This window comes from Oncorhynchus gorbuscha, linkage group LG13 (assembly GCF_021184085.1).
Source record: "Oncorhynchus gorbuscha isolate QuinsamMale2020 ecotype Even-year linkage group LG13, OgorEven_v1.0, whole genome shotgun sequence".
NCBI classification, from domain to species: domain Eukaryota; kingdom Metazoa; phylum Chordata; class Actinopteri; order Salmoniformes; family Salmonidae; genus Oncorhynchus; species Oncorhynchus gorbuscha.
The window spans coordinates 4689855-4703128 of NC_060185.1; the positions used below are offsets into that span (position 1 = coordinate 4689855).

The 13274-nt window shown below is 50.6% G+C and overlaps 1 protein-coding gene across 2 annotated transcripts in view; it reads left to right on the top strand.

The window, feature by feature from the left end:
* Positions 1 to 13274, top strand: part of rcbtb2 (regulator of chromosome condensation (RCC1) and BTB (POZ) domain containing protein 2) — a 45535-nt gene that overhangs the window by 21634 nt on the left and 10627 nt on the right. For both annotated transcript variants that reach the window (XM_046293613.1, XM_046293614.1), the window contains exons 6-9: positions 4706 to 4813; positions 5362 to 5504; positions 8734 to 8924; positions 11055 to 11181. In XM_046293613.1, coding sequence (XP_046149569.1) covers positions 4706 to 4813; positions 5362 to 5504; positions 8734 to 8924; positions 11055 to 11181 — 569 coding nt within the window. The remainder of the gene's footprint in view (positions 1 to 4705; positions 4814 to 5361; positions 5505 to 8733; positions 8925 to 11054; positions 11182 to 13274) is intronic.

Genomic DNA, 13274 nt, shown 5'->3' on the forward strand with positions numbered 1-13274 from the left:
ACCCTGCCATGTTGCTATCTGTAGGACTACAACCCTGCTATCTGTAGGATTACAACCCTGTCCTGTTGCTATCTGTAGGACTACAACCCTGTCCTGTTGCTATCTGTAGGACTACAACCCTGTCCTGTTGCTATCTGTAGGACTACAACCCTGTCCTGTTTCTATCTGTAGGACTACAACCCTGCTATCTGTAGGACTTCAACCCTGTCCTGTTGCTAATCTGTAGGACTACAACCGTGTCCTGTTGCTATCTGTAGGACTACAACCCTGTCCTGTTGCTATCTGTAGGACTACAACCCTGTCCTGTTGCTATCTGTAGGACTACAACCCTGTCCTGTTGCTATCTGTAGGACTACAACCCTGTCCTGTTGCTATCTGTAGGACTACAACCCTGGCATGTTGCTACCTGTAGGACTACAACCCTGGCATGTTGCTATCTGTAGGACTACAACCCTGTCCTGTTGCTATCTGTAGGACTACAACCCTGCTATCTGTAGGACTACAACCCTGTCCTGTTGCTATCTGTAGGACTACAACCCTGTCCTGTTGCTATCTGTAGGACTACAACCCTGTCCTGTTGCTATCTGTAGGACTACAACCCTGTCCTGTTGCTATCTGTAGGACTACAACCCTGTCCTGTTGCTATCTGTAGGACTACAACCCTGTCCTGTTGCTATCTGTAGGACTACAACCCTGTCCTGTTGCTATCTGTAGGACTACAACCCTGTCCTGTTGCTATCTGTAGGACTACAACCCTGCTATCTGTAGGACTACAACCCTGCTATCTGTAGGACTACAACCCTGCTATCTGTAGGACTACAACCCTGCTATCTGTAGGACTACAACCCTGTCCTGTTGCTATCTGTAGGACTACAACCCTGCTATCTGTAGGACTACAACCCTGTCCTGTTGCTATCTGTAGGACTACAACCCTGCTATCTGTAGGACTACAACCCTGTCCTGTTGCTATCTGTAGGACTACAACCCTGTCCTGTTGCTATCTGTAGGACTACAACCCTGTCCTGTTGCTATCTGTAGGACTACAACCCTGTCCTGTTGCTATCTGTAGGACTACAACCCTGTCCTGTTGCTATCTGTAGGACTACAACCCTGTCCTGGTGCTACCTGTAGGACTACAACCCTGCCATGTTGCTATCTGTAGGACTACAACCCTGTCCTGTTGCTATCTGTAGGACTACAACCCTGTCCTGTTGCTATCTGTAGGACTACAACCCTGTCCTGTTGCTATCTGTAGGACTACAACCCTGTCCTGTTTCTATCTGTAGGACTACAACCCTGCTATCTGTAGGACTTCAACCCTGTCCTGTTGCTAATCTGTAGGACTACAACCGTGTCCTGTTGCTATCTGTAGGACTACAACCCTGTCCTGTTGCTATCTGTAGGACTACAACCCTGTCCTGTTGCTATCTGTAGGACTACAACCCTGTCCTGTTGCTATCTGTAGGACTACAACCCTGTCCTGTTGCTATCTGTAGGACTACAACCCTGGCATGTTGCTACCTGTAGGACTACAACCCTGGCATGTTGCTATCTGTAGGACTACAACCCTGTCCTGTTGCTATCTGTAGGACTACAACCCTGCTATCTGTAGGACTACAACCCTGTCCTGTTGCTATCTGTAGGACTACAACCCTGTCCTGTTGCTATCTGTAGGACTACAACCCTGTCCTGTTGCTATCTGTAGGACTACAACCCTGTCCTGTTGCTATCTGTAGGACTACAACCCTGTCCTGTTGCTATCTGTAGGACTACAACCCTGTCATGTTGCTATCTGTAGGACTACAACCCTGCTATCTGTAGGACTACAACCCTGTCCTGTTGCTATCTGTAGGACTACAACCCTGCTATCTGTAGGACTACAACCCTGTCCTGTTGCTATCTGTAGGACTACAACCCTGTCCTGTTGCTATCTGTAGGACTACAACCCTGTCCTGTTGCTATCTGTAGGACTACAACCCTGTCCTGTTGCTATCTGTAGGACTACAACCCTGTCCTGTTGCTATCTGTAGGACTACAACCCTGTCCTGTTGCTATCTGTAGGACTACAACCCTGCCCTGTTGCTATCTGTAGGACTACAACCCTGTCCTGTTGCTATCTGTAGGACTACAACCCTGTCCTGTTGCTATCTGTAGGACTACAACCCTGTCCTGTTGCTATCTGTAGGACTACAACCCTGTCCTGTTGCTATCTGTAGGACTACAACCCTGTCATGTTGCTATCTGTAGGACTACAACCCTGCTATCTGTAGGACTACAACCCTGTCCTGTTGCTATCTGTAGGACTACAACCCTGCTATCTGTAGGACTACAACCCTGTCCTGTTGCTATCTGTAGGACTACAACCCTGTCCTGTTGCTATCTGTAGGACTACAACCCTGTCCTGTTGCTATCTGTAGGACTACAACCCTGTCCTGTTGCTATCTGTAGGACTACAACCCTGTCCTGTTGCTATCTGTAGGACTACAACCCTGTCCTGTTGCTATCTGTAGGACTACAACCCTGCCCTGTTGCTATCTGTAGGACTACAACCCTGTCCTGTTGCTATCTGTAGGACTACAACCCTGTCCTGTTGCTATCTGTAGGACTACAACCCTGTCCTGTTGCTATCTGTAGGACTACAACCCTGTCCTGTTGCTATCTGTAGGACTACAACCCTGCTATCTGTAGGACTACAACCCTGTCCTGTTGCTATCTGTAGGACTACAACCCTGTCCTGTTGCTATCTGTAGGACTACAACCCTGTCCTGTTGCTATCTGTAGGACTACAACCCTGCTATCTGTAGGACTACAACCCTGTCCTGTTGCTATCTGTAGGACTACAACCCTGCTATCTGTAGGACTACAACCCTGTCCTGTTGCTATCTGTAGGACTACAACCCTGCTATCTGTAGGACTACAACCCTGCTATCTGTAGGACTACAACCCTGTCCTGTTGCTATCTGTAGGACTACAACCCTGCTATCTGTAGGACTACAACCCTGTCCTGTTGCTATCTGTAGGACTACAACCCTGTCCTGTTGCTATCTGTAGGACTACAACCCTGCTATCTGTAGGACTACAACCCTGTCCTGTTGCTATCTGTAGGACTACAACCCTGCTATCTGTAGGACTACAACCCTGTCCTGTTGCTATCTGTAGGACTACAACCCTACTATCTGTAGGACTACAACCCTGCTATCTGTAGGACTACAACCCTGTCCTGTTGCTATCTGTAGGACTACAACCCTGTCCTGTTGCTATCTGTAGGACTACAACCCTGTCCTGTTGCTATCTGTAGGACTACAACCCTGTCCTGTTGCTATCTGTAGGACTACAACCCTGTCCTGTTGCTATCTGTAGGACTACAACCCTGTCCTGTTGCTATCTGTAGGACTACAACCCTGTCCTGGTGCTACCTGTAGGACTACAACCCTGCCATGTTGCTATCTGTAGGACTACAACCCTGCTATCTGTAGGATTACAACCCTGTCCTGTTGCTATCTGTAGGACTACAACCCTGTCCTGTTGCTATCTGTAGGACTACAACCCTGTCCTGTTGCTATCTGTAGGACTACAACCCTGTCCTGTTTCTATCTGTAGGACTACAACCCTGCTATCTGTAGGACTTCAACCCTGTCCTGTTGCTAATCTGTAGGACTACAACCGTGTCCTGTTGCTATCTGTAGGACTACAACCCTGTCCTGTTGCTATCTGTAGGACTACAACCCTGTCCTGTTGCTATCTGTAGGACTACAACCCTGTCCTGTTGCTACCTGTAGGACTACAACCCTGGCATGTTGCTACCTGTAGGACTACAACCCTGGCATGTTGCTATCTGTAGGACTACAACCCTGCTATCTGTAGGACTACAACCCTGTCCTGTTGCTATCTGTAGGACTACAACCCTGTCCTGTTGCTATCTGTAGGACTACAACCCTGTCCTGTTGCTATCTGTAGGACTACAACCCTGTCCTGTTGCTATCTGTAGGACTACAACCCTGTCCTGTTGCTATCTGTAGGACTACAACCCTGTCCTGTTGCTATCTGTAGGACTACAACCCTGTCATGTTGCTATCTGTAGGACTACAACCCTGCTATCTGTAGGACTACAACCCTGTCCTGTTGCTATCTGTAGGACTACAACCCTGTCTGTCTGCTAGGACTACAACCCTGTCCTGTTGCTATCTGTAGGACTACAACCCTGTCCTGTTGCTATCTGTAGGACTACAACCCTGTCCTGTTGCTATCTGTAGGACTACAACCCTGTCCTGTTGCTATCTGTAGGACTACAACCCTGTCCATGTTGCTGTCTGTAGGACTACAACCCTGTCCTGTTGCTACCCTGTCCTGTTGCTATCTGTAGGACTACAACCCTGTCCTGTTGCTATCTGTAGGACTACAACCCTGTCCTGTTGCTATCTGTAGGACTACAACCCTGCTATCTGTAGGACTACAGCCCTGTCCTGTTGCTATCTGTAGGACTACAACCCTGCTATCTGTAGGACTACAACCCTGCTATCTGTAGGACTACAACCCTGTCCTGTTGCTATCTGTAGACTACAACCCTGCCATGTTGCTATCTGTAGGACTACAACCCTGTCCTGTTGCTATCTGTAGGACTACAACCCTGTCCTGTTGCTATCTGTAGGACTACAACCCTGTCCTGTTGCTATCTGTAGGACTGTAATCTGCGATCTGTTTGCAGACCTATGGTTGGGGCTATAACTGCAACGGGCAGCTTGGTCTGGGCAACAATGGGAACCAGCAGACCCCGTGTAGGATCGCAGCTCTACAGGGAGTCAACATTATACAGGTGAGGAGTCCACATTATACAGGTGAGGAGTCCACATTATACAGGTGAGGAGTCCACATTATACAGGTGAGGAGTCCACATTATACAGGTGAGGAGTCCACATTATACAGGTGAGGAGTCCACATTATACAGGTGAGGAGTCCACATTATACAGGTGAGGAGTCCACATTATACAGGTGAGGAGTCCCCATTATACAGGTGAGGAGTCCCCATTATACAGGTGAGGAGTCCCCATTATACAGGTGAGGAGTCCACATTATACAGGTGAGGAGTCCACATTATACAGGTGAGGAGTCCACATTATACAGGTGAGGAGTCCACATTATACAGGTGAGGAGTCCACATTATACAGGTGAGGAGTCCACATTATACAGGTGAGGAGTCCACATTATACAGGTGAGGAGTCCACATTATACAGGTGAGGAGTCAACCCAAACCTACTCTGTTAGCTGTGTGTGGGACTCATGGTTGGTTGTGCTGTGCAGGTAGGAAGATGCAGGGTAATGACATAGGAAGATCTGAATATTAACTTCCTGTTTCTCTGGCAGGTTGCTTGTGGCTACGCCCATACGCTGGCGCTGACAGACGAGGGCTTTATTTACGCTTGGGGGGCCAACTCTTATGGCCAGCTGGGGACAGGCAATAAGAGTAACCAGGCTGTCCCTACACTCATCAACACAGACAAGGAGAGGTGAGTTCCTCTGGATCTCCTTCAGGTCCCCAGGGTAGGACAGCCTCCAGGGTAGGACGGCCTCCAGGGTAGGATGGGCCCCAGGGTAGGACGGCCTCCAGGGTAGGACGGCCTCCAGGGTAGGACGGCCTCCAGGGTAGGATGGGCCCCAGGGTAGGACAGCCTCCAGGGTAGGACGGCCTCCAGGGTAGGATGGGCCCCAGGGTAGGACGGCCTCCAGGGTAGGACGGGCCCCAGGGTAGGACGGGCCCCAGGGTAGGACGGCCTCCAGGGTAGGACGGGCCCCAGGGTAGGATGGCCCGCAGGGCTTCAGGGTAGAACAGCCTCCAGGGTAGGCTAGGGCGATATCTAGAGTTCCATACCTTCATATCGTTCTGATTTCACAGTATTATCCTGGTGTACATCTGTTCATGAAGCAGTATTATCCTGGTCTGTTCATGAAGCAGTATTATCCTGGTCTGTTCATGAAGCAGTATTATCCTGGTCTGTTCATGAAGCAGTATTATCCTGGTCTGTTCATGAAGCAGTATTATCCTGGTCTGTTCATGAAGCAGTATTATCCTGGTCTGTTCATGAAGCAGTATTATCCTGGTGTATTATCCTGGTCTGTTCATGGAGCAGTATTATCCTGGTCTGTTCATGAAGCAGTATTATCCTGGTCTGTTCATGAAGCAGTATTATCCTGGTGTATTATCCTGGTCTGTTCATGAAGCAGTATTATCCTGGTGTATTAGCCTGGTGTGTTCATGGAGCTACCGTAGACATTAGCCTACACTTTGACATAAAACTTTAGTGGAAGTGGTGCTTGTTACACACTGCAACGAGATCTGTTCTTTGGTGACATTTTAAACCCCTTTGGTCCTGGTTTGAAATCTCACTTTGTCCTTGTCAAATGAAATGAAGAAACTCATTTGTATGCAAGGTGTCGCTAGTGTGTTCTCTTGGTCTCGTCTTCCACATACCGACGATACTGGTGGTGGCATACGATTCATTGGCAATAGCCCCGTTTAAACCTTCCTTTTTGTCCTGATATTGTCCACATTCTGAAGGTGCCGTCATTTCCAGCCGTGTGTCTACACGTGGTGTAGACTGAGTCTGCATTGTGACCAGATTTCCTGGTCCCTTTTTGTGCAAATTATTTCACAGCTACTATTTCAAAATATTTATTTATTCTAAGAAATATAGTGATGTGTTCAGTCAATGGTGCCACCTACCGGTGATTTTAGAGGGTGGGATAATGGTGCCACCTACCGGTGATTTTAGAGGGTGGGATAATGGTGCCACCTACCGGTGATTTTAGAGGGTGGGATAATGGTGCCACCTACCGGTGATTTTAGAGGGTGGGATAATGGTGCCACCTACCGGTGATTTTAGAGGGTGGGATAATGGTGCCAACTACCGGTGATATTAGAGGGTGGGATAATGGTGCCAACTACCGGTGATTTTAGAGGGTGGGATAATGGTGCCACCTTCCAGTGATTTTAGAGGGTAGGATAATGGTGCCACCTTCCAGTGATTTTAGAGGGTGGGATAATGGTGCCACCTACTGGTGATTTTAGAGGGTGGGATAATGGTGCCACCTACCAGTGATTTTAGAGGGTGGGATAATGGTGCCAACTACCAGTGATTTTAGAGGGTGGGATAATGGTGCCACCTTCCAGTGATTTTAGAGGGTAGGATAATGGTGCCAACTACCGGTGATATTAGAGGGTAGGATAATGGTGATTTTAAATGGTTTGGTCCAGATCTGTCTACACTTGTAAGATATCCAGACCCATACTACCCTCTTGAGGTAATCACATCACAGACGACCCTCTGGAGTTAATCACATCACAGACGACCCTCTGGGGGTAATCACAGACGACCTTCTGGAGGTAATCACAGACGACCCTCTGGAGGTAATCACAGACGACCCTCTGGAGGTAATCACAGACGACCCTCTGGAGATAATCACATCACAGACGACCCTCTGGAGGTAATCACATCACAGACGACCCTCTGGGGGTAATCACAGACGACCCTCTGGAGGTAATCACAGACGACCCTCTGGAGATAATCACATCACAGACGACCCTCTGGAGGTAATCACATCACAGACGACCCTCTGGAGGTAGTCACAGACTACCCTCTGGAGGTAATCACAGACGACCCTCTGGAGGTAATCACAGACGACCCTCTGGAGGTAATCACAGACGACCCTCTGGAGGTAATCACAGACGACCCTCTGGAGGTAATCACAGACGACCCTCTGGAGGTAATCACAGACGACCCTCTGGAGGTAATCACATCACAATGTGTCTTTTGATTATCTACACTGGTTTTCAAATGTGGCCACAATCAGAATATGGACAAAATCAGAATGAAGGACACAAGTTAGAACCAGGTATAAACAGGGTGAGAGTCACTTCAGTATCTTGGCAAAGACCTTTCCATTGAAAACCCCTGGAAGGGTTGGGGTGACAACCCCTGGAAGGGTTTAGGTTGGGGTGACAACCCCTGGAAGGGTTTAGGTTGGGGTGACAACCCCTGGAAGGGTTTAGGTTGGGGTGACAACCCCTGGAAGGGTTGGGGTGACAACCCCTGGAAGGGTTGGGGTGACAACCCCTGGAAGGGTTGGGGTGACAACCCCTGGAAGGGTTGGGGTGAAAAAGCCCTGGAAGGGTCGGGGTGAAAAAGCCCTGGAAGGGTCGGGGTGAAAAAGCCCTGGAAGGGTCGGGGTGAAAAAGCCCTGGAAGGGTCGGGGTGAAAAAGCCCTGGAAGGGTCGGGGTGAAAAAGCCCTGGAAGGGTCGGGGTGAAAAAGCCCTGGAGGGGTCGGGGTGAAAAAGCCCTGGAAGGGTCGGGGTGAAAAAGCCCTGGAGGGGTCGGGGTGAAAAAGCCCTGGAGGGGTCGGGGTGAAAAAGCCCTGGAGGGGTCGGGGTGAAAAAGCCCTGGAAGGGTTGGGGTGAAAAAGCCCTGGAAGGGGTGGGTTGCTCATTGGAATTATGAGACTGTTGTTGTATTCCAGCCTGTATTTATCTTGTCGGTCTACGTTTGTTGTTATAATAATGCTTGTTGATCATTATGTATCTATTGAACTCTAATGCTGCTCAGTGAAATCCTTCACTTGAAGAAGCCCGTTTTGTTCCGGCCTGTCTTTGCCACAGTCAGGTTGTCCGGCCTGGCGAGGTGTCTAAAAGACTGATGTCTGTCCTGTCTGTCTGTCTGTCTGTCTGTCCTGTCTGTCTGTAGGATGGTGGAGGTGGCAGCGTGCCACACCAGCCATACGTCTGCAGCTAAGACTCAGAGCGGTCAGGTGCTGATGTGGGGTCAGTGTAGGGGTCAAGCTGTAGCCTGCCCTCACCTCACTCACTTCGCCAGCACTGACGATGTCTTTGCTTGCTTCGCCACACCCGCTGTCACATGGCACCTCCTCACCGTGGGTAAGACTGACGCACCTCCTCACCGTGGGTAAGACTGACGCACCTCCTCACCGTGGGTAAGACTGACGCACCTCCTCACCGTGGGTAAGACTGACGCACCTCCTCACCGTGGGTAAGACTGACGCACCTCCTCACCGTGGGTAAGACTGACACACCTCCTCACCGTGGGTAAGACTGACACACCTCCTCACCGTGGGTAAGACTGACACACCTCCTCACCGTGGGTAAGACTGACACACCTCCTCACCGTGGGTAAGACTGACACACCTCCTCACCGTGGGTAAGACTGACACACCTCCTCACCGTGGGTAAGACTGACACACCTCCTCAACCGTGGCTAAGACTGACACACCTCCTCAACCGTGGGTTAGACTGACACACCTCCTCAACCGTGGCTAAGACTGACACACCTCCTCAACCGTGGCTAAGACTGACACACCTCCTCACCGTGGGTAAGACTGACACACCTCCTCACCGTGGGTAAGACTGACACACCTCCTCACCGTGGGTAAGACTGACACACCTCCTCACCGTGGGTAAGACTGACACACCTCCTCACCGTGGGTAAGACTGACACACCTCCTCACCGTGGGTTAGACTGACACACCTCCTCAACCGTGGGTTAGACTGACACACCTCCTCAACCGTGGGTTAGACTGACACACCTCCTCACCGTGGGTAAGACTGACACACCTCCTCACCGTGGGTAAGACTGACACACCTCCTCACCGTGGGTTAGACTGACACACCTCCTCAACCGTGGGTTAGACTGACACACCTCCTCAACCGTGGGTTAGACTGACACACCTCCTCAACCGTGGGTTAGACTGACACACCTCCTCAACCGTGGGTAAGACTGACACACCTCCTCAACCGTGGGTTAGACTGACACACCTCCTCAACCGTGGGTTAGACTGACACACCTCCTCAACCGTGGCTAAGACTGACACACCTCCTCAACCGTGGGTTAGACTGACACACCTCCTCAACCGTGGGTTAGACTGACACACCTCCTCAACCGTGGGTTAGACTGACACACCTCCTCAACCGTGGGTTAGACTGACACACCTCCTCAACCGTGGGTTAGACTGACACACCTCCTCAACCGTGGGTTAGACTGACACACCTCCTCAACCGTGGGTAAGACTGACACACCTCCTCAACCGTGGGTTAGACTGACACACCTCCTCAACCGTGGGTTAGACTGACACACCTCCTCAACCGTGGCTAAGACTGACACACCTCCTCAACCGTGGGTAAGACTGACACACCTCCTCAACCGTGGCTAAGACTGACACACCTCCTCAACCGTGGCTAAGACTGACACACCTCCTCACCGTGGGTTAGACTGACACACCTCCTCAACCGTGGGTAAGACTGACACACCTCCTCAACCGTGGGTAAGACTGACACACCTCCTCAACCGTGGGTAAGACTGACACACCTCCTCAACCGTGGGTAAGACTGACACACCTCCTCACCGTGGGTAAGACTGACACACCTCCTCAACCGTGGCTAAGACTGACACACCTCCTCAACCGTGGGTTAGACTGACACACCTCCTCAACCGTGGCTAAGACTGACACACCTCCTCAACCGTGGCTAAGACTGACACACCTCCTCAACCGTGGCTAAGACTGACACACCTCCTCAACCGTGGCTAAGACTGACACACCTCCTCAACCGTGGCTAAGACTGACACACCTCCTCAACCGTGGCTAAGACTGACACACCTCCTCAACCGTGGGTAAGACTGACACACCTCCTCAACCGTGGCTAAGACTGACACACCTCCTCAACCGTGGCTAAGACTGACACACCTCCTCACCGTGGGTTAGACTGACACACCTCCTCAACCGTGGGTAAGACTGACACACCTCCTCAACCGTGGGTAAGACTGACACACCTCCTCAACCGTGGGTAAGACTGACACACCTCCTCAACCGTGGGTTAGACTGACACACCTCCTCAACCGTGGGTTAGACTGACACACCTCCAGGATGTGATGATGGTTACAGACCTGAGATCAGATACTAATTAAAGTATTTCCAATAGGTTTGAGTGTTTTCATTGCTCTGGCCTCTTTTTAAAGGACTGACTGATTGTTTTTTTTTGTTCTGTGTTATTCAGACGGCGATGACTATCTGACGGTGGCCCAGTCTCTGAAGAGGGAGTTTGACAGCCCGGATATCTCAGATCTCAAGTTCCTTGTGGATGGAAAGTTTATCCATGTACACAAAGCCCTCCTAAAGATCAGGTACCTAAAAGGAACTTGAGTTTACACAGGCAGGCCAATTCACATCTTCTATACCAATCAGATCAGCTCATTTGACAATAGTTGGGAGGGTTGTTGGTGGGTGGGTGAAGAAGATCAGAATTTGGGCTGTCTGTGTAAACGGTGCCCAACAGACCCAGGTGGTCTCCTTATGGGCCTTGGTCATACACAACCACTGTTTTTTACAATGATAACGGTCATTTAGCCAACGCTTTTTATCCAAACAACCGTTAACCCGAGACGCATATATTGGGTATATGCTGTGGCGCTGTGTGTTTTTAGTATTTCTACTGAAGTTTTGTTACGTTCTCGCTCACTTTTCCTCTGTAAATACATCATTTATTTGAGGTACAACACCACTCTGAAGGTTATTTAGTTCTTTGTACCACTGTGGCCCCCCCCCCCCCACACTATCAACCTGCCTGCTCGCAAAACACAGATCACCGTCTTTGAGACAGCCCTCTGGTCACTGGAGAGATACAGAGAGATAGCTGCCGGTCACTGCTAGGGAATACATGTTAGGAACTTCATCATTCCTCCTCCTTAGACCTCTCCCCTCCCCTAGTCGAGCCTCTGTCTCTCTCTCTCTCTCTCTTTCCCCTAGTCAAGTCTCTTCTCTCCCTCTCTCCGCTCCCCTAGTCAAGTCTCTTCTCTCTCCCCTCCCCTAGTCAAGTCTCTTCTCTCTCTCTCTCTCTCTCTCTCTCTCTCTCTCTCTCTCTCTCTCTCTCTCTCTCTCTCTCTCTTTCCCCTAGTCAAGTCTCTTCTCTCTCTCTCTCCCCTCCCCTAGTCAAGTCTCTTCTCTCTCTCTCTCCGCTCCCCTAGTCAAGTCTCTCTCCCTCTCTCCCCCCCTAGTCAAGTCTCTTCTCTCTCTCTCTCCCCTCCCTAGTCAAGTCTCTCTCCTTCTCTCCCCTCCCCTAGTCAAGTCTCTTCTCTCTCTCTCTCCCCTCCCCTAGTCAAGTCTCTTCTCTCTCCCTCTCTCCCCTCCCCTAGTCAAGTCTCTTCTCTCTCCCTCTCTCCCCTCCCCTAGTCAAGTCTCTTCTCTCCCTCTCTCCCCTCCCCTAGTCAAGTCTCTTCTCTCTCTCTCTCTCTCCCTCCCCTAGTCAAGTCTCTTCTCTCTCTCTCTCTCTCTCTCTCTCCCTCCCCTAGTCAAGTCTCTTCTCTCTCTCTCTCTCCCCTCCCTAGTCAAGTCTCTTCTCTCTCTCTCTCTCTCTCCCCTCCCCTAGTCAAGTCTCTTCTCTCTCTCTCTCTCTCTCTCTCTTTCCCTAGTCAAGTCTCTTCTCTCTCTCTCTCCCTCCCCTAGTCAAGCCTCTCTCTCCCTCTCTCTCTCTCTCCCTCCCCTAGTCAAGTCTCTTCTCTCTCTCTCTCCCCTCCCTAGTCAAGTCTCTTCTCTCTCTCTCCCCCCTCCCCTAGTCAAGTCTCTTCTCTCTCTCTCTCCCCCCCCTAGTCAAGCCTCTCTCTCCCTCTCTCTCTCTCTCCCCTCCCTATTCAAGTCTCTCTCTCTCTCCCCCCTAGTCAAGTCTCTTCTCTCTCTCTCTCCCTCCCCTAGTCAAGTCTCTTCTCTCTCTCTCCCTCCCTAGTCAAGTCTCTTCTCTCTCTCTCTCTCCCCTCCCTAGTCAAGTCTCTTCTCTCTCTTTCTCCCCTCCCCTAGTCAAGTCTCTTCTCTCTCTCTCTCCGCTCCCCTAGTCAAGTCTCTCTCCCTCTCTCCCCTCCCTAGTCAAGTCTCTTCTCTCTCTCTCCCCTCCCCCCCTAGTCAAGTCTCTTCTCTCTCTCTCTCCCCTCCCCTAGTCAAGTCTCTTCTCTCTCTCTCTCTCCCCTCCCCTAGTCAAGTCTCTCTCCCTCTCTCTCGCTCCCCTCCCTAGTCAAGTCTCTCTCCCTCTCTCTCTCCCCTCCCTAGTCAAGTCTCTCTCCCTCTCTCTCTCCCCTCCCCTAGTCAAGTCTCTTCTCTCTCTCTCTCCCTCCCCTAGTCAAGTCTCTTCTCTCTCTCTCTCTCCCTCCCCTAGTCAAGTCTCTTCTCTCTCTCCCTCCCCTAGTCAAGTCTCTTCTCTCTCTCTCCCCTCCCCTAGTCAAGTCTCTTC